We start from the raw sequence: 25,787 nt of genomic DNA, 5'->3' as shown, positions 1-25,787 counted from the left end.
AGTAATTCACGTCGCTGATGATTAACCCCATTAATTTAACAAAGTACTTTAAATTAATTATATTACCTGAGACACTTAGATATGACGCTGTTATGAAACACAGCGTCCGAAATACTAAAGTGTAATAGGAAGTTGTTCATTTCTGTGTCATTAGAACAATAGGTCACACAGTCTGCTAAGAGAAGCCGTGCATGAGGGGGAAAAGGGAGGAATGCAGCGTTAATGAGGCTTATTGAAGCACTTGTGACTCCCTAAATTCATCCGGCTTTGTCCTTCCACCCCATGAAAACTATAAAGTGACTTTGTTTCAAGATTTTTTGTCTCAATATCATATGTGCCAAATACACACACCGCTTAAACCTCTTTTTTTTTTTAAACAATGTCAGCATTCACAACAAATCCAGTTCAGACCTGCTTCATCATGAACTCTCTAACTCCCGTCCGGCCTCAACATGTGTGTACAGAGTCTTAATATGACTGAAAGCATACAGAAAAAGATGGATGCATCAGATAATATGATATATATTCAACCTGGGCCGTCTTTAGACAGTTTGATCTGCATGTCAGCTGAGACAGAAGAAAAAAACAAACAGTTAGATGTGATGATTGAGACTATATATGTAAGAAAACAAATAGCCCTAAACACCTGGGACCTTTTAGTCTTGAACCTGGTTACAAGGCAATTTTGCTTTTGTTCCTCTTGTTTTTTTTTAAATAATTTCAGCCTGTTTCAGCGTGTCTAGTTGGGGCCTTATGATATTTGCCCTCAAAACATCTCAGATGGATTCATTTCAATAACTGTTTGAGGCTCGAAGAGGTAAAAATACCCAATATTTCAGCAATAAAAAAAGAGAAAAATGTCTAGAAAGGACTAGAGCCAGAGAATTCTGTGCCAAAAATATATAATTTATTGACATGCATGAAATAAAACTTTTCAGCAAGGTGGTAGCAAATAGATAGGGAGTCTTGGCGGAAGGCCTGACTTTAACTTATTCTAGGGATGATCACTTGTGACCATGTGGGGTTAAGCTAAACTAAACTATAAAAATAGATTTTCAGTATTATCTAAAGATAAACTACTATACACTTTTGCATAGTTATATTAGTAATTTAACATAAGAAAATTATCTCACTACTTACTATTTTAAAAAATCTGTTTAACCACTTACATGCAGTTCGCATTCCGTCCACGGGGCGTCGCTGTGAAATGAGTGCGTGAGAGCGGAAGTACTGCCTCCCCGGTTTGATTGGAGGAAGTAATACATCAACAAAGAAAGATGGCTGAAGTGATAGAGTTGCAGAAACTGAAGGTTAGTCGTGGAATAAATGTGTATTTATTACAAACATTAGACGTTATTGTTGGTGAATATGACATTGTGGCCATTGTTATTTGTAATACTAGAGCGCGAGGTTACTTGTAACGCAGAGGTTTGACGCATAAAATGCGCGCGCCGGCTGTGGAGGCTAACGGCTGGCGTGTGTTCACGTTGTTCATTCAGCTGCGAAGCTAGCCGAGCTAACCGTACCGAGACGTGTTAAATACCCGACGTAAAGGCTAAAGGAAAAAGCAGCTGGGAATGAGTTTAAATTAACGCGAATGATAATTTAAACTGTAAACGTAACCCCCGTTTTTAGATGTGAGGTGTCCCGCCATCTCCTGTCCGGGTCTAGTTAATTAGCAGCATCGGTAACCGGGTGTTTGACCTCCATTGGTCCTATAATTCACGTTTATTCCGTCCATTCCTCGGTTTCTTCCGTTCACTAGCTGTGTGGGAAACGGCCCACCCTCTAGTACAAGACTATTAGCAGTGTAGATACAACATTAATCACGTCCCAACCACGAGCACCGGTGGGAAGTAACTACGGTAAGTAGGCCCCTACATCGCAATCAAATACATTTTCGAGGCACTTGCATTTTAGTTGAACATTTTTTTACTCCACTACATTTCAGTAATATTGTGGTTTTAGTCCACTGCATATATCTAACATCGACGAGATACTTTAGATTTAAAATATAAAACATTTGATTAGTTAAAACAATTATCTGTAATATGTAATATGTATGCAATATATCTCAGTGGGGTCTTTTTTTGCATACTACTTGCTCTCACAAGTTTCATTCTCTAGCTGTTCTGGAGCTTTCGGTTTCAGTTTCCAAGCTCAAGAATGAACTTAAACTCTCAACTTTTAATGTCCTTAAAACGATCAAAAATAAATAATCAGCTAGGGCTGCACACCTAATGCTAAATGTTAACAAAATTATAAATCGCCTAATGCAATTTTTAAGTTGCACGATAGCGCCATATAAGGCAACACCTGTGTCAAAATACCATTTAAAATAAAATATTGTGCTGCTGAGGTTTCCTGGCCAATACAGGCTTAAACATCTTTGTTTGGCGTTTCCCAGAAATTACCTTTTAATAGTTTCTGCTTCAAAGTGAACTGCTGATGTTCAAATAATTGCAAATTACATTTAGAAAAGTGAATAACAAAATTGATATTGATATTCCACAGACGTCATTATGAGCAGTACTACTTTGTACTATAGACATTTCGTTAACAGCGAGATGAGATTGTTAAATGGTGCCGTTTCTGTTTCAGCTTGCTGAACTGAGGCAGGAGTGTGAGGCCCGAGGTCTGGACACCAAGGGAAACAAAGGCGAGCTCATAGCTCGACTGCAAGCGTACCTTGAGGAGCACGGTGAGGCAACATCCTTCCCATTGAGATGTGGTACAAAAACACTCGGCAAGTTAGTGGATGAACTGTAATCAGAAATGCATGCTGAAATGTTGTTACAGCGAGGCTGTTTGTCGTTTATGGATTTCTTATTGTGATTAAAAGCATCAATCTCTCCATCTGACTGTCTTTGTTTTATCTCTCTGGTGGTGTGAAATGCCTTATTCCCGTAATCCCCAAACAACAGAGGAAGATGTGGATGTAGATGAGGTGCTGGCAGAGGATACAGAGGTAATGTGATTATCGGTGATTTCACCGCCCCTCTCGGACCTCATTTTACCATTTTGCGGAGAAGTAATAACTGTTTCTGTTTTCCTTTTAGGATTTCAATAAAGTTGAGAGCGCCAACGATGTAAAAGAAGAGAAGTCTTCTGAGTCTACTGAGGAGGAGCCGTAAGTTTGTTCTCATTTAGTTTACAACAAACAAACATAAATGGGCATATTTACTTTTGGATTGTGAGCTTTTATTTAGGACTACACTAGTGAGCCTAGCATGTGGCTATGTGGTTAAAAATGAAGCAATCTGGTTGGTTTATTCTTCAAAACAAGTGTTTGCTTAGTGACAGGGTCACAGGGGGACCACTTCTGCCAACACGAAACAGGATTCAGATACAGAGATACAAGCTTAAACTCGCTACACGGCTTAAATGACATTTAAGGTTAACTTCTAATGCGTTCTAATGTTTCTAATCAATCTTTGGTCATCCCATTTCTTTCCATCTCCTTTCAGACCTGCTGACAAGAAGGTGGTGAAAATAGCTCCTCCATCATCTTCCACTGAAGTACGTATGACATCTTTGCATGCACTAATTATTTGATTGGAAGCATTGAATCTGCATATTTTAATTCAGAAAACTTTTGTTCTGATTTAAAATCTGACCTTTTGTTGAGCAGAGACTACAGAAGAGAGCAGAACGTTTCAACCTGCCTGCAACAGCTGAAAGCAAAAAGGCCATACGTGCAGCAAGGTAGGACTTTACCAGGATCCTTCTCTTAGTGTCTTTTTAAAAGGTTCCTCAAGATTAGTACATTTTAATCTCTGTAGCTTTGGCCATCATTTCTATGACTAACGATAAGATAGTACTCACTGAGGTCCTCCCTGAGATGTGGTGATGCAGCAACATCCTGGAAAAGAAGTCTGAGGGGTCGAGAAACATGAGCAGTCGGGTGATCAGACAGGATTCAAACAAACCCCAGATCAACTAATTTACTTCGATCAGAAGATGAATAGTGAAATTATTACTCAACTTCAATCTGATGTAAAGTCTATCACGTTTTACAGACATACCTCTTGGTTCAACTTTTAATCAACATGGGCTACTTTTACTGTAGTTCCTCTGAAATCAAGAATTATAACTGACAGGTGTGCTTTAGACATTATGGTATGGGGGAGAGAAACCAACAATCAACACTTCACGTTCTGTTTGTTTAAATATGTATATATTGTATATAAGCAAAAACTGAAAACTTAGTCCAGCAACTTCATACCTTTTTTTTGTCCAAATGGTGAACATAGTTAGTTAAAAAAAAAAAAAAAAAAAAAAAAAAAAAATATATATATATATATATATATATTATTGGCCCCAGAGGGCCATCTAGTGGGCAGTGGAGGTAGTGCCAATGGCTATTTTATTTTAAATATAATGTTTTTCATATTTACAAAGTTAGTTGTTTTTATATCTTAAAGTGCTGATGTCCCCTGAGACACAGTGTCACAAAATGGATAAATTCTTTAAAAAAAATAATGTGGGAGAAAAACCTTCGCCAGTCAAAACTCCAACATGTGCAGGAAGGAAATATGACCCTGACTACGTATAATTTGGATTATTAAAGGCATTTTTCTGATTTTTTTTCTTCTCTGTAAAATGATTAAAGGAGTCATAACCTGGTTTTATACGTATCCAGCCCCCCTTGGATCGCTTTGGATCAATTCGTAAAACTTATTAGAAAAAAAAAAAAAAAATTTAATCAAACATTGAGCTTGTTCTGACCCTTTTTCGTACCGCGATTTTATCACGCGAGATTACGCGCGAGGTTTTGACTGGTCCGGATGTGCATTGTATAATATGTAATGAGGCGCGCGTTGATTCGCCGCAGGAAGGACAGAGCCGGGGGGGCTTGCCTGCATGCAGACTCCAAAACATAAACAGCCCCCTGTCATGGCGCACACACTAAATGACGAACCTTACGGAATTCAGGCATTTATGTACGAACCAGAGTCGAAACCCGAACCGGAGAGTGAAGAGCCAGAGACGGTTGAAGAGACACGTTTACAGCAGGACGTCAGGTAGCGGACGGGGCGGGGTTGGGTGGTGAAAGAGGGGTGGGCTTATGCAAGTAGCCTCCACGGTGACGTCACCGTAGGTGCAGAATCAAAATCTCGTGCTTTAGGAATGCACACCCTTGTGTGCTATTCCTGTTCGGAAAAAGAGCAGAAGCGAAAAAACGGCGCCACTTTCAAACTCCAGCCTTTCAGGCAAGTTTCAACTGAGGTCAAACACAGATATGCATGTTTTAACAAGAGAAATTGCGATTTCCTGGTGATGACTCCTTTAAACATTTCTGCAGCAGTGATTACTCCACTGTTATAATAACTGATAGAAGTTGTGGCTAAAACTGAAGATAATACATACATGGGTATAAACCTGAGTTATACGTGTAGTAAGTATACACAACCATGTTGAAATGATTATGCTGCTTTTCTTCAGGTTTGGTGAATCCACTGAGAATGCCAATCCTGCTCCAGGTCTGTAGTCACTCTTCTTATTATTTATTTTTTGTTAACTGAACTGGCTTTCTATGTTCTCATTGGAGCAAAAATGAATGTACAGTGAACTATGGTTGAATTGTGGTTCATACATTCAATCAAACCGATAATATTGAATTATCATTCAGCCCAGCTGTTTAGTAAACTTACTAACTTAATAATTTGGCAACGTAAAGCTTTAACTTTGAAGGTCTCACTGTCTTCCCCCTGCTTCCTCTGACCCCACCATCTAATAAATCTGTCTGAACAGGTGCCGTTGCAAACAGTAAAGCTCCTGTAAGTGTTCTACCTTTTAGTTGACACATTCCTTTGATTTCTCCAGTTAGCGGGATGATATGAATTTAAATGGTTTTGTTTCTCATGCAGGTGAATGTTGATCAGCTGAAGAAGAGAGCAGAACGATTTGGCATGAACGTTTCATCCGTTTCACAAAAGGTGACTATGAGCCTAAATTCACGGTGTAACTACACTCTCAAATTTACATTGTTTTTCTACACGTTTAGATATTTTCCTACCTCTTTGGTCTCTTAAATTTAGAATTACATTTTTTTTTCCCCCAGATTGAAGAGGATGAAAAGCTGAAGAAGAGGAAGGAGAGATTTGGCGTTGCAGCAACTGCAGCTTCACCCGAAACCGATGTAGGTTTTTTCTTTTCATTCCTTGCTATTTTGTTATTGTTTGATGTGTTAGACATTAATGGTCAGTTATATTTTATCACAGTAAAGGTAATCACACGTAAAGCAGAAGGAATGTTGAAAGCGTCGACTGTCTTTTAATGTCGTTTTTTCTCTTTTTCTACAGGCGAAGAAAATGAAGCGTGCTGAACGATTTGGAAAAGTGTGAAGAATGTTTCAGAGCCTATGTTTTTTTTTTTTGTAAAGCATTTTCATTACTGAACAACAGAAATCCCTGAAGATGACAAAGTTAAATAATAGGAATCCTGTAAATCAAAAGCATAATTAAATGCAGAGATGCATTCACAAATAGTTTGGAAAACAGACATAAGGAAACAATCCCAAAGTCAGTGAGTCATTTAATTCAAACCAGCGTTTTATTATATACTGGAGCCCCATTTTCACAATCCCCGGGCACCTTAAGACACCTTATTTTCATTTCTCTCACAGTATGAACATGAGGTGTTTTTATAAAATACATGGAAACTATTAGTGCCTGTGGTTTATCAAGTCTTTTTCTCAGCAACTAGTAAAGCTGCTTCACAGTAAAAAGCCTTCCAGTGTTTAGGGAGGATAATTAGTTATCCATGTCTCAGGTGATTCCTTACGGTACCATCTTAAATCCCAATGGTGCATTAAATCACCCGAAACGTCCCAAATCGAACTGATAATGTGAGCAATTCAAAGCAGGGAATGAATTTACTGTGAAGCAGCTGTAAGAAGCATGAAGGTTCAAAATCTCAATAAAAGTTGCATTAAAACTAGATTAGAGCGTGTCAGAGTTTTTCTATGAGCCTATTTGAATAGACTGTTACAGTCATGACAAAGCACCATAAAGAAGAGTAAGTCAGAACAGTGAGGCCCCCAGTTGGAAAGAGAATAGAAACTCAACAACCCCTACAGTATGCAGGAAGTAAAAAAACGACTAAAAAATATACTTATAATTCTACGTCCAAAGGAAAATAGGAACTTTAGACTGTTGAAAACAGAAATTGTCTAATACATTTTATTTTAAGACCGGGAAAATCCAAAAAGTAACGTCTTAACAGCAGAAATATCTGGTTTATTTGGAAGTTAAGCATTTAAAATAACTTTGTTTCTATTAATCCACTTGAATCATTCAACTGTTTTGAGTTTACGGTGTGTATCGAATTGTACTTTTGATTTATCAGGGAGCCTATTATTTTTGTGTTTTCTCTTTGGAAATCCATTGGTGCACTGCTTCAGTTATCTGTCCATTTTATAACATTTTGTGATTTAAAATAAATTGTTTTCGATTTTTTGATATCTGCTTCATTTGACTCGTTTTTTCTTCTTTATTGTAGCCACTTGGATGTTATCATAGAGAGTCACTGACTTGACTTGATGAGTGAAGAGAACCATTTATTCATTATTTACTTGCCTCATAATAGGTCACCTGTATTACTTTGCTCTCATATGAATAATTTTGATATTACTTTATATTACTTTTCCTATGATGAAAGAACCTTCAGCACGATCATATATAAAATGAGTTAGGGTTTATTTAATACATTTTCTGATTACATTTACATCTATCTATCTATCTATCTATCTATCTATCTATCTATCTATCTATCTATCTATCCATCCATCCATCCATCCATCCATCCATCCATCCATCCATCCATCCATCCATCCATCACAACAAATTGTTAATGGCTTGATTTGGTGGCCCCTGCTGGTCATTAAGAGAATTACAAAGACGCTACTAACCGGTGTGACGTATGTTCCTGTGACGCGCAGAAATTTTAAACTATCGTCCTTCTCAGTGATGGCGGCTTCGTTTCGTTCTCTCCCTGCAAGCGATAATAACAAATGGTACTACACCCGACAGCAGATCGACAACAGCCCATCTCGGAGAGCTGGACTTGATCCCGACAAGGAACTCTCCTACAGGCAACAGGCGGCGAACCTGCTCCAGGACATGGGACAGCGGCTCAATGTGTATCTTTTGTCGAGGGACGAATTGCGTCTCAGCAAGCCAGCATTAGCTTGCTAGCTAACGAAGTTTAGCTTCTCGTGAAGCCGGTTTGGCGGAGAGCGTGGCTGGAGTTTCGTTATTATGTTTCGTTCGAATGTGTTTTTATTTACGTTTACCATCGTTTTCACTCGACGGCTTGTGGTTTTACTACGTTGCCGTTAGCTTGCCAGCGTTCTCTGAGAGCGGCGTAGTAAGTAGGCTATACCGGGGCCATGAAGGCCTCTGTAGTCGGTAGGCCTCCAGGACGTTAGCGATAGCTTTGCGTCGGCTCTTACTGTGGATGTTAGTGTAACAAATGGTCAGGGTGAGATATAGTAGCACATTGAGCTTTAGACTTTTTGTGTTTTAGTCTGTTCACGTGTTTACACGTGTGAACCTTTTTAGAGTCGACCCCTTTTATGTGCAATAATAACCGCTTCCGGCTAACATCTAAAGCTACCTAGGGGTTCTGATGGGATTTTTTTTGTTTTACAAGTCCTTATCTTAATTTAAGCTCCTTTTAAAAATGTTATTTCTCATGTAGAGCAATGACCCATGTGATATCCATACTAAACAATCAATGCAGATGTTGCGACCCGTTACTCTTTGCCAAGTTGTCCTTAACTTCCATGTGCTAGGTCTCAACTTACAATAAATACAGCCATTGTGTATATGCATCGATTCTACATGGTCCAGTCATTCACCAGATTTCACAGAAATGTAAGTATATTTCTCACCTGAAGTCCCAGATAACGTTACAGCTGACAGTCAATACTAATGTGCAGCCTGTTTATTTACTTATTTGGGTTTCCCCTCAACAGGTTATTTCTCCTGCTGCACTCTTCCTCGCTGCAAAGGTCGAGGAGCAGCCCCGAAAGCTGGAACATGTTATCAAGGTGGCCCATGCATGCCTCAATCCTCAGGATCCTTCACCAGATATACGCAGTGATGTAAGTGTTGGACTGTCGTTAAAATTGCCTGCAGTCGTGCTCTGTCTCCTGCCAAGCTTACCTAATCGGGCATTTCATCGCCACATTACCACGGCAAAGGGAATCCATTATTTCATTAGAATTTGTGAAGGTTGATTTTGTTTAATTCATTTTACTGATTCTTTTTTTGGGGTTTTCCAGTTTGCCTGTAAACCTTACTTTTTGGCAGCATGTTGAAGAGACGGGCTCCTTTTGAGCTACAACATTTAATGCTGCTCACAATTTTATGTGCTGATGCTCTTATATGGAATACGTGTTGGCAATAAGTTAACATTTGTTTCAGATTTTCTTCTTTATTCTTGCATTTTAAATTGCTTTTCAACTGGGAACAATGACTCGAGGACGTGTTTTGTTTTGAGCTGCCTCAGGTTGGGGGTGGACGATCTGATGATTTTAGATTGAGATCTCAGGCGTCCACAGTCTGCTTAAATGTCCTTTTCTTTCTAAACGTCACATGAAATATTGATTAGTGATTGTGAACATACACTTAGGGTGATGCAGCCAACTAGATGACTTTACTGACTCAACGTTGCGCTTGCTTGACTGAGATATTGTAAACGATGCAACAGCTAGCGGCAGTGCGGATGAGGAGCTTGTGTGAAAAATAACTTGACATCTGTTGCCTGGGAATCATTTGGCTATGCAGTGTCAGATATTCCCTGAGCCAAAATGATCTGTAAACAATGTCAAGCAATGGTGGGCTCTGCTCAGGCAATACAAAAAAAATATTTAACCACCTTTTAAAGAAAGCACCCAAAATAATATGCCAACTGTGCTTCACCCAGGGCGACACCGCCTCACTTGTCGGCATCCTAGAAGACGAAAACAAAACGGTTATCATTGACAAGCATTTGAGCAGTCAACAAAAACATCCACCTAAGTGGTAATCGCTGGTGAGGTGGTCACGTTGTAATTAGCAAAGAATATGGTGCCATTCAAAGCTGTTCAAAATGTGGAATTTAAAAAACTTAAGAGCCACGGTATGAACTGCCAAGCTGCAAATGTTTTTCCACTACTGCAATTTAGCGTTTTCTACTAAGTATTGTCAAAGTATTGTGTTTTGTTTATATTTTGCTGCTTTTTCTATCCAGAGTAAGTGCGAGTACTTGAAAGGTTTATGGTTATGTTATCTATCGGCTTCTCTTTACAATTTCAAATTAATTTAATCTCTATTGTCCGTTGATCCTTTTTTTTTTTTGCCAGATCGCCCACTCCTACCTCAGGTGTTGCTTTTTCTTGATACATGGGTCGTGACAGCAAAAGACAAAAATGCATCCCAGTGTGTAGGTTTTCAGTGACCCGGGTTATGTGATGTTTAGTTGTAAATCATAAGAATCTGTTCTCACTGTGTAGCTTTTAATTGTCTCACTGGTACTTTGTGAGGCAGCTCTATGTGAAAGGTGGGTTTTAATGTGTTTGACAACGGATAGAGGCATCCCAGTGAGTAACGTGCCTGTCCTCTCAACCTCAGGCCTACCTGCAACAAGCCCAAGACCTGGTCATTCTTGAGAGCATAATACTCCAGACCTTGGGTAAGTTGGGAAGGAAAAACTGGGTCCCTTGATTTCCCTCCAGAAACACATGTGATGACAAAAATAGTGCTAACCTGTTTTACCTTTATCCACAGAAAGCCCATATGTGGTTAGCAGTGCAGGGACGAGATACTCACGCTTCATGTTAGCAGCACTTAACCGCTGTTGCGTTACGGTGCTTTTGCTTTTGTTCCTATTATACCCATAACCTTTTTACATTTCCCTCTCTTTTTTTTCTTGTTTACATATTTTTAAGCCTTTTGTTTGAGGACAGTGTGATGAACCGCTGCACCATGAGCAAGAGCTTTTTAGTACGTTCACTAGCCGGCTTAATCCTTTCCCATGTTTTCAAACTTGTAGGGAGTTGAAGAAGATGACAGTGGTTTTATTTGAAAAAAACTTTAAAATAAGACTTGTTTTTCTTTTTTTCCACATTCATATGTTGGTTTTTGTCCAGGCTATTATTGGAAGACCCCATGCAACGCTTAGTTTGCCATAACAGTATTCAATTTCTGGTTTTCAGGGCCTTGAATGATTTAATGAAATCTATGTGGTGCATATGTTCGCTTGACTTCTGCATTTCATTTATCAAGGCTTGTCTCTTTCTGTCCCTTTTTTTTAATTTTTTTATTACAGCTTTTGAAATCACCATTGACCATCCTCATACTCATGTTGTCAAGTGCACTCAGCTTGTTAGAGGTGAGCATCAACTCCTAGGTTTTGGCGAAATTCTGTTTGCATATTTCGGCATAATAGGAAGTTTGCAATTGTTAAATTGTTAACACGCAGGTTTTAAGTGTGTTTTTTTGCTCTATTGTTGTTCCAGCAAGTAAGGATCTGGCTCAAACATCATACTTTATGGCCACTAACAGGTATGTTCACTGTAAAACATTCCCTGTAATTTTTCATGTATATTGTGTTTTTTTGTATCATCCTCTAACTCAATATGTCTGCTCTCTTCTCTCTCCTCCTGTTTCTGTTTTTTATCGCCTTCTGGGATGTATCCTGCCACGTAGTCTGCACTTGACCACGTTCTGCCTGCAGTACAGTCCGCCGGTTGTAGCTTGCGTGTGCATCCACCTCGCCTGCAAATGGTCCAACTGGGAGATCCCTGTGTCTACAGACGGCAAACACTGGTGGGAGTACGTTGATCCCACAGTGACCCTTGAGCTGCTGGATGGTATGTGCTATAAATGAACTCATAATTAGGTTCATTTCAAGTGCAAGCAGGAAACATTTGTCTGAAAATGATCTTCAAGTCATGCATCACTAACTTAATCTGACGTTTGCTTTTTCTTGTCTTCACTTTGTGATAACTTTTTCTCAGAGCTCACACACGAGTTCCTGCAGATTCTGGAGAAAACACCCAGCCGGTTGAAACGGATTCGCAACTGGAAGGTACACATTTAGTTTCAATTGCTCCTTTGTGACCAATGGAGGGCAGTCAAGACATCCTGCAGTCTTTGGACATTTATTGTTGACTGACTTTATTGTGATTCTCTGTTTTCTTGCCTCCCAGGCTGGGGGTCAGACGCCAAAAGCCAAGCCTAAGGTCCAGGAGGAGGGGGACCAGAGAGACACCATGATGAGCATGATCTCTATGGCCTCATCAGAGGACACCGTGGCAGGCTTGATGAGCCTCTCGGCTCCACCTTCCTCCTCCTCTTCCTCATCCGTCGGTGACAAGGACAGGGTTGAATCTGGCAGTGCTGCGACTTGGAGTGGAAAAGGTCAGGTTGGCGCTGAGCCCAACAACGAGATTCACGTCCCAGCTAAGGTGTCGCTGAGTGAGTACCGGGCCAAGAACGCAGATGTCCTGGCTGCCCAGAAGAGGAAGCTGGAGAACATGGAGGCCAGCGTGAAAAGGGACTATGCCAACGCCGCCCAGGCTCTCATTGGTCAGCAGCAGAGGAAGGACAAGCAGCAGCATCATCACCAGCAGTCCAGCTCCTCCTCTTCTGACATGTCAAACCCATCGCCCATTATTCTGAAAATCCCCCTGGAGAAGGAGAGGCACGAGAGGACCTCTCTCAAAATGCGCTTTCCCCTAGCTGGGGGAGGAGGCAGCGCCAGAGGTCAGGAACAGGACATCAAGGTCAGAATACGAGTGCCTGAGAAGCAAAGGGGGAGTTCAGGAGAGGAGGGCAAGAGCAGGGACAAACACAGGGAACGATCTAACCACCACCACCATAATCATCATAACCACCACCACCATTCCTCCTCAACCAGTGCCTCACTCTCCTCTTCACACAAACATTCATCTAGTTCTAGTGGGGCCGTTGGAGGCAGCAAAAAAGTCCCCAGTGACTCTTCTAGAACGAGTTCTTCATCTTCTTCTGCATCGCGTAAGAGGACACACTCCCAAGAACCCACAGCAGGCACTCACGCTGCCTCTAAAGTCAGCAAGTCCTCTAGGAATCCCTACCAGCTACCGTCCCTGTCTTCCTCCTCTGGACAAACTCTAGGGCATGGCCCCGACATTCTCCCCACCTTGGGCCTCCCCCTCCACCAAGGGAACTTTCCGCACTCCAAAGGCGACAAGACGGACACTAACGGGCACAGTGCAGCAGGCGGAGCCCAGTCAAACGAGTACCAGGACACTTTTGAAATGCTGAACTCGCTTCTGAGCGCACAGGGGGTCCAGCCATCCCAGCCGTCCATGTTTGATTACAGATCCCAGTATGGGGAATATCGGTACAGTGGTGGCTCCAGAGGGAACAACGGCAGACCCCCACCCCTCCCTTCAGAACCACCTCCCCCACTGCCACCATTACCCAAATAGGTTCCTGATCAGGAGACGTATTCTGTACATTGTATTTGACATCACGAACATCCATCTTGTTACATAAAGTATATTATATTGTATAATGGTTTTTTTTTTAACTCCAAACCCAGTTTTTTATAGGTTTCCGTGTGACAGCAGTGAAATGTACCGGCGAGATAAATTGCGTTTTTAAACGTATTGTTTTTACACTTGTAGGGCAATAATGAGAGGCTGTAATAGCTTGCAAAATGTGAGAGTAAATACAGGAAAGTGTAGATAATATTTTTTTGCTCTTCTGTTCAAGTCAAATGAAATGTTATGATGGGACCTGGTATTTTTAGCATCACTGTTTTGGAGGATGTCATTGTCTACAAATCATGAGGAAACTTAAAGATTTCCATCACATACCTGTTAGGTCTTGTTTCCAATCGTCTTTTTTATAATGTTTTTATAGTATGTTATTTATTAATTGAATGCTTTTTAAAAAAGACATAGCCCCCTTTTTCTAACTTTTTTAACGTTTAAACTCTTTGTTCTTTTTGGGCAGAGGGATATAACTTCATCAAGACTGTACAGGCTAGTTTGAGAGTGTATGTCTCCAAAGCCATCTTTTTAATATTTTTGTCTTTTTTTTTTTTTCTTCAAATAGCCATAACCTTAAAAAAAAAGGTGATTGCCCACCACTGGTGTTTATCTATTTGATTTCTTTCATTATTTGGTAAGCATGTACAAAGACTGTAAAATGTTCAAAACAAACATGACATTTTTTGACATTTTGTTATGGAAAAAATGCAAAAAAAATTGTAAATTAAGGAAGCTTGTACTTTTTGTTTTTAGATTGAGTGTTGCAGTCATTGTTTTAAATGGTTGTAAAATATTCATATTCAGTTCTCCAATTATTACACTAATGAACAAAGTTCATACCTAGCTATACACCTATGGTTTTATCAAAGGGTTCAAACATATCTACATGGTATGGTCACAATGAAGGATTTAGCCAACAAAACAATCCCTCGAGAAGAAATGTGAGTTTTTAATCCTGTCATGTTATTTGTCACTTGATCATCAGTTTCCTCTAGAGGGCGTGTCTTTCTTTATGATTGCAGCTACTTGTAAAGAAAGAAATAGGCAGAATGTATGGATATACAACATTTTAAATTGCCCCTGAAACTGCCAGGGGGGGGAAAAAAAGTTTTCTGCTGGTGCTCACTTTGTGGTGACCATACCGAGCACAGTCTACAATAAAAGTATTACCAATTCTCCATATCAGAGGTTAATCGAAAGGCATCTGTCTGTCGTCTTTCATTTGCGCATTTTAGGCTGGGGAATATTTTTAAATGTTTAAACTCCAGTGCACGTCTGTCAATACATGCTGGTATGATTTAATCATGTGAAAGCTGTTGAATTTATACCTTCAAACTAAAACAGTGGGGTGTCAGCATCCGATTGTTTGTAAAACCCTCCACAGGCCGTGATTCATCAAAAATGTTTGCACGTGTTCTCAGTTTGTGTAAATCGTACGTGAGAGCAGGTTCTCGACATACCTCCACTACAGGGTCATGAGCATGAAATATAATACTCTCTAATTTGAATTAATGATGAATTTTATTTTTAAAAAATTGTGGAAGAGGCACCACTTGTTTTGAAAGAGAATCAGGTATCATCTGTACATTTAATTCATAATAAGCTTCATGTGGTTTTGATTGTATAGTATTACTGCTCTTTACCTGCTATCTTTTATTGGTTTGTAAACAAAAGCTCATTTGTTTTAGGCAGTTCACAGAAATGCAGTACAACAAAATCATCAGCCATACAATTGTAAGATATTTTTGTTCCCTTGATTATATGGAAGATAAACTGAAAAGATTACAGCTCTTTGCTCAGGCAGCAGAGGTTTTATTGGTTATTCAACTCTTGGTTGTAACAGGGAAACAGTAAATGCACTGAATATTTATCTCGGTAGGTCCGCCTACAATGCAATTGACGAAGTGTTACATGTGTAATGTTTAGGCTATTAGAATAGATGTCCAACATATTGCCATTTTTAAAAAATGTTTTAATTGATCTGGACAAATCTTCCAATTTAAGTAAAAACTTTGTTGTGAAAAAGTCATAAAAAGGACCCTTGTTTCTGAGAAAAAAAATGGAAGACACTCATGCAACCTAACAATGCAAAATCACAGCTACAATAAGTTTCATGTTTTTTCATGTCTTGGTGTTTTTATTGACACTCAGGTCTGGAAATGAAACGTTTTGGGATCTTATTTGTTTTCAGTTAAAACGTCATATGTGAACACTGTTCTTTTTTGATATATTGTCGTTGCTTTATTCTCAATAAAAGTCAATAAATATTTTAAGGAAACGCTCTCTACATAACACGTTTTTATAAAACTTCACTGGTGCAGTATTGTGGGTGGAGAAAAAAAACGTGTACTGTTGATGCCACTGTGATTGGCAGCTAAATTGGCCAATGAAATAGCTTGAGCGTTGACCAATCAGAGCTCTGCGTGGGCGGGCTCAGCTCCGCTTTGCAGTGGCTGTGGCAGTTATTGGGGAATGCAGGAAAACCGACGTAGTGTACCTCGGAAGCTAAACGTGGCCGAACTGTCGTGAGGAAGGTAAGCGGTTATCAACAAAAAATGAGGATATTTCCATCTTCTGGCACGTGGGTATTTCGACGATATCGAGAAAGATGGCCGTCTGTCGCTATTGGTTAGCAAAACGCTCCTCTCGGCTCAAATTGTGAGAAATAGGGGTTGGCTAGTGTTAGCAACTGCTAAACAAAGATGGCGACGCCATAACTGAAAGAGTGACGCAGAAAAGAGAGGCGGGCAGTAGCTCGGCGTGGCGCCTGCTTAGACTTCTTAAAGACAGACCAATCTACTTATGCTATATTTAGTTTGGAATAAATATTTTCATTCTTTGCCTTAATGCGGATTTATTTGTGATGATATTACTTATGCTCACGTATGATAATGATGTATATATACTAACGTAACGATATTAATTTGTCTGACAAGCCACCTGACTTGCCACCGCCTTCTTTAACGTTATTTAATATGAACAATAACAGTAATTGTGATTACTTTTTATTAACAAGATTCGAATCGGTGTAGGTATATAGTTCTGTTTGCATTATGAGTCTGTAAAATAGGTGTACGTTACTTTTGACATCACTGAACTTTGAGCCCAATTTGTGATTTAAGGGTCTAACGTGTAATTAATAAGCCATGTGCATTTCTAATATGTGGACGTGAACATAACGCAATGACATTTATTTGTGCACTTGGCGCAAATTGTATTTGCAATGTGTCGTTTGTCTATCTAGCCTTCATATTGTGTGACTCAATTTATCCCTTTGTCTATAGAATGCCAGGAAATAGTATTGAAATATCAGTTTAAAGATTAATTCATGTCATAATGGATTATTCGTTGGAACATTTGACGGTTTTGCATTTTTCTATTCAATCTTGTCCAAGATAATCCAGTCAAAAGTCTTTGTTTTGTCTGACGGATTACAAAACCCTGATATATTCAGTAATATAAGACAAAGAAACAAAACAGAAAATCCTCACATTTGAGAAGCCAGAATAAGGGAGTGATTGCTATATTTCCTTAAGCAAATGATTAACCCACTATTAAAAAAGGTAATTGGGGTTCTGTCAATCAAGTAATCATCAATGGACTAATTGTTTATGCTAATTATTATTGCAGACTTACAATGAACCGGATACGAATCCACGTTTTGCCTTCGAGTCGGAACCGGGTGACCCAGACACCTCGTCCTCAGGAGCCCCAGGTCTGCTCCTTCACCCAGCGACCATGCTCTCAGCCCCGCCTGGAAGGCCTGGAGTTCTGCATCAAACACATTTTGGAGGATAAGAGTGCCCCGTATAAGCAGTGCAGCTATGTCTCTGCCAAGAATGGCAAGCGCTGCCCTAATGCTGCACCAAAAGTGGAGAGGAAAGATGGGTTGGTGAAAAGTCAAAATTAAATCTGCTTTTAACAAGTTACACCCCAACTTTATTATTAACTACAATATTCCGTATCTAAGGCACAAATGCTAGAAGCCTAATAACAAATACGAGCAGGTTTCTCACATCTCTTCTGCAATTTCTGTTTGTTCCTCAGAGTGACGTTCTGTGCAGAGCATGCTCGTAGGAATGCCATGGCCCTCCGAGCTCAGATGAGAAAGGCATCTTCTGGTCCGTCCCCAGAGTCACTGTTGTCTCAGCTTAGTGGATATAACCGTGCAGAGACGCACAGCTCTGACGGAGGCCGCTCTGAAGCTAGTCGTATTCTAGGTAAATGGACTTTTTCAGTCTTTGTCAATTGTAGACACAAGTTAGGGCTAAATTGATGTTTAGTTTACGTGTGTGAATGTGATTTTAATGTTTAACTACACTTTCTCTGGACAGACGAGGACAGTCTGAGTGAGGAGGAGCAGGGTCCCTTGGTCCTAGACCAGACATGGAGAGGAGACCCTGACAGTGAGGCCGACAGCGTAGACAGTGATCACGAGGATCCTCTGAAGTAAGATAAATTATCAGACTGCCGCTTAAGTTTTTTTTTTCAATCTAAACTTGCATTTAATTTATTAGTTTTTGATTGTTGTGTGATTATTATTTTACACCCATTTATTTATTTATTGCCTTAGGCTATGACTGTGACCCAATTCCAGTTAAAACCCAATTCTGAGCAGGTTTTGAGTATGTAGTGTGTTAACATTGGAAAGGTGACAAAATGAAATATGGACAAAAGTCTGTATATTCAGCTGTGGCGGCTGTGTCACTGCCAGAATGCTGCATGCAAACTTTGTTATCAATCGACCAATGTATATATACAGTGTATCACAAAAGTGAGTACACCCCTCGCATTTCTGCAGATATTTAAGTATATCTTTTCATGGGACAACACTGACAAAATGACACTTTGACACAATGAAAAGTAGTCTGTGTGCAGCTTATATAACAGAGTTAATTTATTTCCCCCTCAAAATAACTCAAAATATAGCCATTAATATCTAAACCCCTGGCAACAAAAGTGAGGACACCCCTAAGAAACTACACCCCTAAATGTCCAAATTGAGTACTGCTTGTCATTTTCCCTCCAAAATGTCATGTGACTCGTTAGTGTTACTAGGTCCAGGTGTGCTTAGGGAGCAGGTGTGTTCAAATTTGTAGTGCAGCTCTCACACTCTCTCATACTGGTCACTGAAAGTTCCAACTAGGCACCACATGGCAAAGAACTCTCTGAGGATCTTAAAAGACGTATTGTTGCGCTACATGAAGATGGCCAAGGCTACAAGAAGATTGCCAACACCCTGAAACTGAGCTGCAGCACAGTGGCTAAGATCATCCAGCGTTTTAAAAGAGCAGGGTCGACTCAGAACAGGCCTCGGGTTGGTCGTCCAAAGAAGCTGAGCGCACGTGCTGAGCGTCACATCCAAATGCTTTCTTTGAAAGATCGTCGATGGTCTCAAGCATGTGTGGCGGCGACCAGGTGAGGAGTACAAAGATAAGTGTGTCATGCCTACAGTCAAGCATGGTGGTGGGAATGTCATGGTCTGGGGCTGCATGAGTGCTGCAGGTGTTGGAGAGTTACATTTCATTGAGGGAAACGTGAACTCCAACATGTACTGTGAAATACTGCAGCAGAGCATGATCCCCTCCCTCCAGAAACTGGGTCGCAGGGCAGTGTTCCAGCATGACAATGACCCCAAACACACCTCCAAGACGACCACTGCTTTACTGAAGAGGCTGAGGGTAAAGGTGATGGACTGGCCAAGCATGTCTCCAGACTTGAACCCGATAGAGCATCTTTGGGGGATCCTCAAGCGGAAGGTGGAGGTGCGCAAAGTCTCAAATATCCGCCAGCTCCGCGACGTCGTCATGGAGGAGTGGAAGAGCATTCCAGTGGCAACCTGTGAAGCTCTGGTAAACTCCATGCCCAGGAGAGTAAAGGCAGTTCTGGATAATAATGGTGGCCACACAAAATATTGACAGTTGACATGTTGTATGTTAATATTGACAACTTTCACTAAGTGGTGTACTCACTTTTGTTGCCAGGGGTTTAGATATTAATGGCTATATTTTGAGTTATTTTGAGGGGGAAATAAATTAACTCTGTTATATAAGCTGCACACAGACTACTTTTCATTGTGTCAAAGTGTCATTTTGTCAGTGTTGTCCCATGAAAAGATATACTTAAATATCTGCAGAAATGCGAGGGGTGTACTCACTTTTGTGATACACTGTATATATATATATACACATTGCTCGTGTGCCATTGTTTAAACTACTGTGTGCCTAAGGTTACCAACCCTTGATGTATGTTATTGTAAATTGAATTGAATACAGTGGGGCATTGCCCATTTATAGTGAATGTATATGTTTACTTTTTTCATGTGTAAATTGCAGACATGCCGGGGTTTATACAGCAGAGGAAGTGGCGCTCATCACCCGAGAAAAACTCATTAGGCTCCAGTCCCTCTATATTGACCAGTTCAAACGCCTGCAGCACCTGCTAAAGGAGAAAAAGCGCAGATACCTGCACAACCGCAAAGTGGAGAATGAAACTTTAGGTAAATATACAACAAATACATTTCTAACTAACTTCTTAAGATACACCCCACGTTCATAACCTCACAGCCCTGAGTGTTCTCTATTTGTTTATGTTGCTGTCAGGGAGCAGTCTGCTGACGGGCCCTGAAGGTCTGTCCATGAAGGAGAGGGAGAACCTGAAGAAGCTTAAAGCTCTGCGTCGATACCGTCGTCGGTACGGTGTGGAAGCCCTGCTGCATCGGCAGCTTCGGGAGAGGAGGCAGGCTGTGACAGAAGGAGCATCTCAGGTGTGTGTGTGTGTGTGTGTGTTGTAAAACTAGTAAGAATTCAAACTGATGTTAAAGGAGCCGTCCACCAAACCCCAATAGACCGTCACATCCTAGCTTTATCTAGCCATGAAAATAGTTGCAAGTTTATCTAGATATCGTTTGAAGACATCGTTTGAAGATATCGTATATAGCTGGAAGCCCTCCCCACGGGTAACTGAAGAAAAATTTGTGTGTAAGACACGGACCGACTGTTGGTGTTGCTTGAACATACTTTCACTGTAATCTGGGCAAAATGTGTATCTCTATCCCAGCTTCAAGTGAAGAGTGAAGTTTGGTGGAACTTTGGCACTCATTTTTATTCTTAACCCATTTATACCAGATGCTGCGCAGCGCAACATTGCCCCTCCCGCTGGTTGCTGTGTGCAACGAATCTGGCGGGAGGGGCAATGTTGCGCTGCGCAGCATCCGGTATAAATGGGTTAAAAGCAAATCTTACTTGAATAATTCTTTTGTGGGCCTAGATTGGGGGGGGAACAACAACCTGTAAATCGGGTGTGGTTTTAAAAAATATATATTTTAGGCCATACTGCCCAGCTCTATACTCATTTGGCAAGAAATAAAGTTTTTGTCGGGTGCAGCTGTTTGCCTACCACTTCTATGCATTTAGTACATTCACATATTAGGATATTTTTGGGTCATTTGGTGAACTGGCCCTTTCCAAAGTTAACTGACGCCATAGAAGCCACTGTGCTAGAACACAGAACCAAAACACTCAGGGCATTTTGTAACGTGGCCTTTTTATGCTTTGACTGTATCAGGGCAGTAGTGTCCTCAATTATGTTGATTACTGTAGTTAATGGGGGCGATAATACATACTTTTGGGTCTGAGATTGTGCTAAACAAATTTGAGTGCAGGCGGCATGGTGTTGTAGTGGTTGGCTATGTCGCCTCGCAGCAAGAGGCGGCCGTGTCTGATCCTGGGTTTGGATGGATCGATGTTTGAGTGCAGCAGAATGTAATTCTACTTAAAATGTATTGGCATTTTGTGGCATCCAGGAATTATGTTTTTAAGGATGCTTATAGTTATAAAGGAAATCCTTTTTTTAGATTTTGTTTTGACCTTTTATGACACTTCTTTCCTCTGTTGTAGACACACACAAGAACAGTGCACGAAAAGTGCATCTCCTTTGTGGAGGGAACCCAATGTACCAACCCCTGCCTGCCCATGACCCGGCACTGTGTCTCACGTATCCTCAATGATGTGTTCGGCATGTATTTGACCACAATAGTGTGGTCAGTTTAAACATAAGAAACCATTTTCCTGTATTAATTGAATGAAGATATTAACATTTTACATCTAAACATGACTGTTAAATGGAGAAACTGAGTTTCTCTGGTCATGGCCATCTTCACCGTGGCCTCGATCAAGACCAGCAGTTTGCAGTAGCTGTTGGTTTCAAAGGGTGCCTACATAAACTCCTTCCTGTGGTCTGTTGATTTTTCCCAGAGTAACAACGGGGCTTATCAGTTCAGATGGAAGGAACAATCCCTTCTCAGCCTGCCTTCATTTTAACCCCAAATCATTGATGGTAGAGTCGTGCATGTTTTTTTTTTTAATGGTATTTACATCCTAGATTTCTCTCAGCTCACAACAACAAAATAGTTTTATAGCAAGTACTACATTTTATGTACTTCTAATAACTAATAATAAATTCTAACGAAAAAAAAATCACAAACTTGTACAAAAACACTCCGGCATATCATTAATACACTTGCAAAATGGCTGGGGTCATAGTTGACCTAATGTACTTCATCGATTACATAATTAACCACATTGGCATTTGCATGTGTATATATATTTTTTAATAAGATGCATAAACCCAACAACGTGCTGCTCCTTTTGAATTTGATATCCAGTATTTTTCTGATCGGGCATCTGACGGAATATGGTCTATTATCTTGTTATATTTGTTTAAGAGAAGATTAAATTCCATTTTATTTATAATTAATTGGGGTAAATGTGTTATATTAATCAAGAATTTAATAATAATAAAAAAACAATCTTTAGGTGAAGCCCTATTTTGCCACTTCACAGTAAGTTGCCTTATATATTGAGAAATAATTATAAGATGATAAATTAGGAATAATGTTTGTACTTGCAATAATACTAACAATACTAACTTGTGAGTTTCCCATTAATCACAATGCCTGCAGGTCAGAATTTGGTTTTGCTTTTTTAGAAGAGGCGGTTTCCTTCATTTGATTGAGTATTTTTTGTGTGTTTGGACATCATGTATAATTCTCCTTGACAACCAGACACTCAGACATCTTCCAGGACAGCAATCAGGTGCTTTTCAAAATGTGCCCGGGCCTGAACGATGTCCCATGTGAACGGACCGTGCACATGGGACAGTCCAATGATCCTTGCTGCCCGCTTCACCTCACCCTGCCTCCACCCATGTACCAGCCTGAGCAGGAACCTCCACCACAGGAGCAGATCACCACCGCAACCAGAGACATGTATCTGAGTGCAGCAGAGCTTCAGCCCACAGAGAGCCTTCCCCTAGAGTTCAGTGATGTACGTAGAAATGATGTTCCCCCACCACTGTCCTCTAATGTATATGCATTGTATTAAAAATATCATGTTCCACACTTATCGCTAGGTGAAATTGTTATTGTTTAAGCGTTTTGGTGCGGTTCAAACTAACTAGCGTTTTCCTGTTAAGTCTGTTCTGGTCTGAGTTGGTAAACTTTCCCATTCCCAGTTTATTTTCAGTCAGGGAAAAATTCAAACTAACCAAAACGCATTACTAAAAGCTACGTGACAACGTCCACCCATTGGTTTCATATATCTGGGGTGGGAGTGTGAAAGTAAACACAGGTAGAAGGTCCTGAAGATGGTCCTGTCTTTATCAAATATCAAAAAGACAATTCTTTGTTGCTCTACCAGGACAGACCTTGACATGCTACAGGTCATAACTCTGGTGCCGACTGAACAACCTGAACTTGGTCCGTTGTGTGATAGTGGATATATGATTTTTAGCATCGGCTCCTGGTTCATTTGTGTGAAATGTGAACACAAACCAGACCTCTTAAACCATAAAAGGCAAAAACGTATCCCCTTTTTGCTTGATCCGGACCAAATGAAACTAACTAGAGGGCTGAAGGAACCCTTGAAATACTCCGACCGACAGCTTTAGAAGAAGTAAAGGCCAATGACTTGTGTTTTGACGTGTGGTGACTGTCTGCAACTCTTAACAAGCCACTACTGCTGCTACTGTGAGATTTAGTTGTGAAAAGCTCAGATTCATTCCACAGATCTTTGTGGTGCACCTTTTGCTGTGTCAGTATTGTACCATGTTTTATGTAAAGTACAAACACAAAATTGGCCGTTAATGAAGGCTGGGTCACAAGCTCGGTCAAAAATCTGGACTCACAAACGTTCAGCAGCAACACCTGAAGCTGATTGCATTGACCGTGTAAAGTACATCAACATTAATTATCCCGTAATGAGGGCGCTCTGCCTGATGGTCAGAAGTGTAAACATAAATAAAAGAAATATACATACAACTTCAAATGGCTCCTAAAAGTTTTATGTTAAGATTTAGATTTCATCCTGTTGTACAGGACCTGGATGTGGAAGGGGACGGTATGCAGGGTCCGCCGTCCCCCCTACAGTTTGACACGGCCCTGGCCCTGGAGGACCAGACCATCAGAGCCATCGCTGAGGGCCCGATGGACATCCTGACTGGAGAAGACCCAGACCAGGTCGACCTGGACGCCTCAGGACAGGAACTCTCAGAAAGAGATGTGGATGCCATCATGCATGACCAGGTTAACTCTCAATCAGGGGCATCTTGAAGTGTCTTTCTTTTGAGTGATGGCGCCCATACACTGTTCATTGTATTTAATTTATGGGTCTAATAAAATCTTGGTCACAATCTGTGTCAGTACCGTATCAATTTTATGGCGTGTCAGATTGGGCAATGGTTGACTGGTAAATTGTAAAGGTGCAACTTAAACGATAGGTTCATGTTCGTACATTTAAGCTGATATTTTACATTTCTTGCTACAATACTTCCTCATGTTCATTCTGGCCATTAAGAGATAATTTCCTAATGTGCTTCCTGTGTAAATGATGGGGAACAAAATCCACAGTTGTTGTTTTTTTTAATAACAAGCCCATAAAGTCTGCATTCAGATCAAGTTAATCACTTACAAACTCAGTCTTTTTGGTATAAAATACCCACCTTGTGATACTGGCCTTCCACTAGTAGAGCTCAGCAGGGAAACACTGTCCAGGGAATTGTAAAGTAGGACTTTTGTACTAAAACACACACATTATCTTAAAGTAAACTGAGGAATATACTTTTTGCACAGATTCAGGACTCGACTTGTCCCCTATTTTACTACTAAAGTCCATAATAAAACTATTTAAACTGTAAAACAGAACCACCCAACCAACAACATAACAGTAGACTAAGAATAAGATTATTTGGATTCACAGTTTACGTGAACTGTGGAATTTGTGCGCTTAAAACAGCTGGAGATTAAGCTTCACTAATTGTACTAGAAGATATAAAATATAGACCCTTTAACCTGCTGGTGCGTTGAATAAGATTATCCACACTGTCCTCCATAACGTTCATATACTGCACACAGTCTTTGGTCTTGTCTGCTTTTGCAGCAGATTGGTTGACGTGTGGACGTTGGTTGTAGCAGCAGTCACATTGTGGGAGTTTTGGCTAAATTTCCCATCATTTGTCAGAATTTTGAGGCAGCGTGTATTGAGCCAGGTTTCCATCCAAACAGGTTCAGGAAATGAGCAAAGTTTGTGTGAATTAATTCACCTGTTCTTTCCCCATACTGTTCTGTAAATGTTAGGGTGGTGGGGGAAGAAATATAGAAACATGATGCAAGTATAGCATTCAGGTGTTTGTATGTGCAAATTGAAAATACACATTAAAACAAGTGGGTGGAAATGCATCTGTTGTCTTTTAAAGCTCTTTAAATCAGTGGATTTTATTAATCTACGACCACTGCTTTTTAATTAATAATGACCAAAAGATTTCACCATGTTTCTATTAACCGTCCTCTGCCCAAGAATCTGAACAGGCTTTGAAGCAAGATGTTACAAAAACAAGCCAATGAAGCAAGTCGATGAAGAAAACAATTTATCGTTGTGTCCGCATTCTTGTGCTGCATTTCAGATACAAATAAGTAGGAATTTCAGATATGACAGAAACACATGCTTTGGCTTAAAAGTACAACTTTTTTAAGCTACATCAGAGCACGATGTACTACTGTACTTCCTCCTAACTCCCTGTTCTTCCACATAGGTGGGGTCAGAGGTTGCAGGAGGTCAAGAAGAAGAAGAAGCCACTGATAATTCACTACAAGACATCACCTCTGCTGTAGTTGATGGTCCAAGATGAACAACATCATCATACAAATTTCATAAGAAGGCCTTTTCAGCTCATTTCCATTAGATGTTTAGACCTTGCATTCACT

General features: G+C 40.3%; 3 protein-coding genes across 5 annotated transcripts; all 3 read left to right on the top strand.

The window, feature by feature from the left end:
- Nucleotides 1-1,221: 1,221 nt before the first annotated feature.
- sarnp (SAP domain containing ribonucleoprotein) lies at nt 1,222-7,463 on the top strand. The gene is made up of 11 exons (XM_084015827.1): nt 1,222-1,310; nt 2,602-2,701; nt 2,925-2,968; nt 3,060-3,130; nt 3,468-3,519; nt 3,632-3,705; nt 5,446-5,483; nt 5,755-5,780; nt 5,871-5,939; nt 6,065-6,142; nt 6,306-7,463. Exons 1-11 carry the CDS (start codon nt 1,278-1,280, stop codon nt 6,345-6,347), a joined length of 627 nt encoding a protein of 208 aa, XP_083871953.1. The 5' UTR covers nt 1,222-1,277; the 3' UTR covers nt 6,348-7,463.
- Nucleotides 7,464-7,955: 492 nt separating this feature from the next.
- On the top strand, nt 7,956-15,806 carry ccnt1 (cyclin T1). Of its 3 annotated transcripts, none has more exons than XM_084016401.1 (9): nt 7,956-8,143; nt 8,798-8,879; nt 8,981-9,109; nt 10,620-10,680; nt 11,317-11,379; nt 11,507-11,552; nt 11,697-11,860; nt 12,008-12,078; nt 12,200-15,806. In XM_084016401.1, exons 1-9 carry the CDS (start codon nt 7,971-7,973, stop codon nt 13,460-13,462), a joined length of 2,052 nt encoding a protein of 683 aa, XP_083872527.1. In that variant the 5' UTR covers nt 7,956-7,970; the 3' UTR covers nt 13,463-15,806. The 3 variants fall into 3 exon arrangements, with proteins under 3 accessions (XP_083872527.1, XP_083872526.1, XP_083872525.1); XM_084016400.1 differs by having other exon boundaries at nt 11,501-11,552; XM_084016399.1 differs by having other exon boundaries at nt 11,498-11,552.
- Nucleotides 15,807-15,956: 150 nt separating this feature from the next.
- On the top strand, nt 15,957-25,776 carry kansl2 (KAT8 regulatory NSL complex subunit 2). Its single transcript, XM_084015592.1, has 10 exons — nt 15,957-16,062; nt 17,159-17,416; nt 17,576-17,748; nt 17,863-17,977; nt 19,864-20,027; nt 20,131-20,294; nt 21,427-21,523; nt 22,601-22,854; nt 23,904-24,110; nt 25,616-25,776. Exons 2-10 carry the CDS (start codon nt 17,166-17,168, stop codon nt 25,709-25,711), a joined length of 1,521 nt encoding a protein of 506 aa, XP_083871718.1. The 5' UTR covers nt 15,957-16,062; nt 17,159-17,165; the 3' UTR covers nt 25,712-25,776.
- Nucleotides 25,777-25,787: the final 11 nt, after the last annotated feature.

Source organism: Eutrigla gurnardus (assembly GCF_963514095.1).
Source record: "Eutrigla gurnardus genome assembly, chromosome: 8".
Lineage (NCBI taxonomy): Eukaryota > Metazoa > Chordata > Actinopteri > Perciformes > Triglidae > Eutrigla > Eutrigla gurnardus.
The sequence above is the reverse complement of the archived record's forward strand: the minus strand, read 5'-3'. Positions and strand labels throughout refer to the sequence as shown.

Bases quoted from the DNA above. Each gene is read 5' to 3' on its own strand.
- ccnt1 (XM_084016399.1), top strand. From the start codon at position 7,971: ATGGCGGCTTCGTTTCGTTCTCTCCCTGCAAGCGATAATAACAAATGG. The intron at 11,380-11,497 runs GTGAGCATCAAC...TTTGCTCTATTG, and splicing joins GTGCACTCAGCTTGTTAGAG to TTGTTCCAGCAAGTAAGGAT. The intron at 12,079-12,199 runs GTACACATTTAG...CTTGCCTCCCAG, and splicing joins AACGGATTCGCAACTGGAAG to GCTGGGGGTCAGACGCCAAA.
- sarnp (XM_084015827.1), top strand. From the start codon at position 1,278: ATGGCTGAAGTGATAGAGTTGCAGAAACTGAAG. The intron at 2,969-3,059 runs GTAATGTGATTA...TTTTCCTTTTAG, and splicing joins TGCTGGCAGAGGATACAGAG to GATTTCAATAAAGTTGAGAG. The intron at 6,143-6,305 runs GTAGGTTTTTTC...CTTTTTCTACAG, and splicing joins CAGCTTCACCCGAAACCGAT to GCGAAGAAAATGAAGCGTGC.
- kansl2 (XM_084015592.1), top strand. From the start codon at position 17,166: ATGAACCGGATACGAATCCACGTTTTGCCTTCGAGTCGGAACCGGGTG. The intron at 17,978-19,863 runs GTAAGATAAATT...TGTAAATTGCAG, and splicing joins GATCACGAGGATCCTCTGAA to ACATGCCGGGGTTTATACAG. The intron at 22,855-23,903 runs GTACGTAGAAAT...CCTGTTGTACAG, and splicing joins TTCCCCTAGAGTTCAGTGAT to GACCTGGATGTGGAAGGGGA.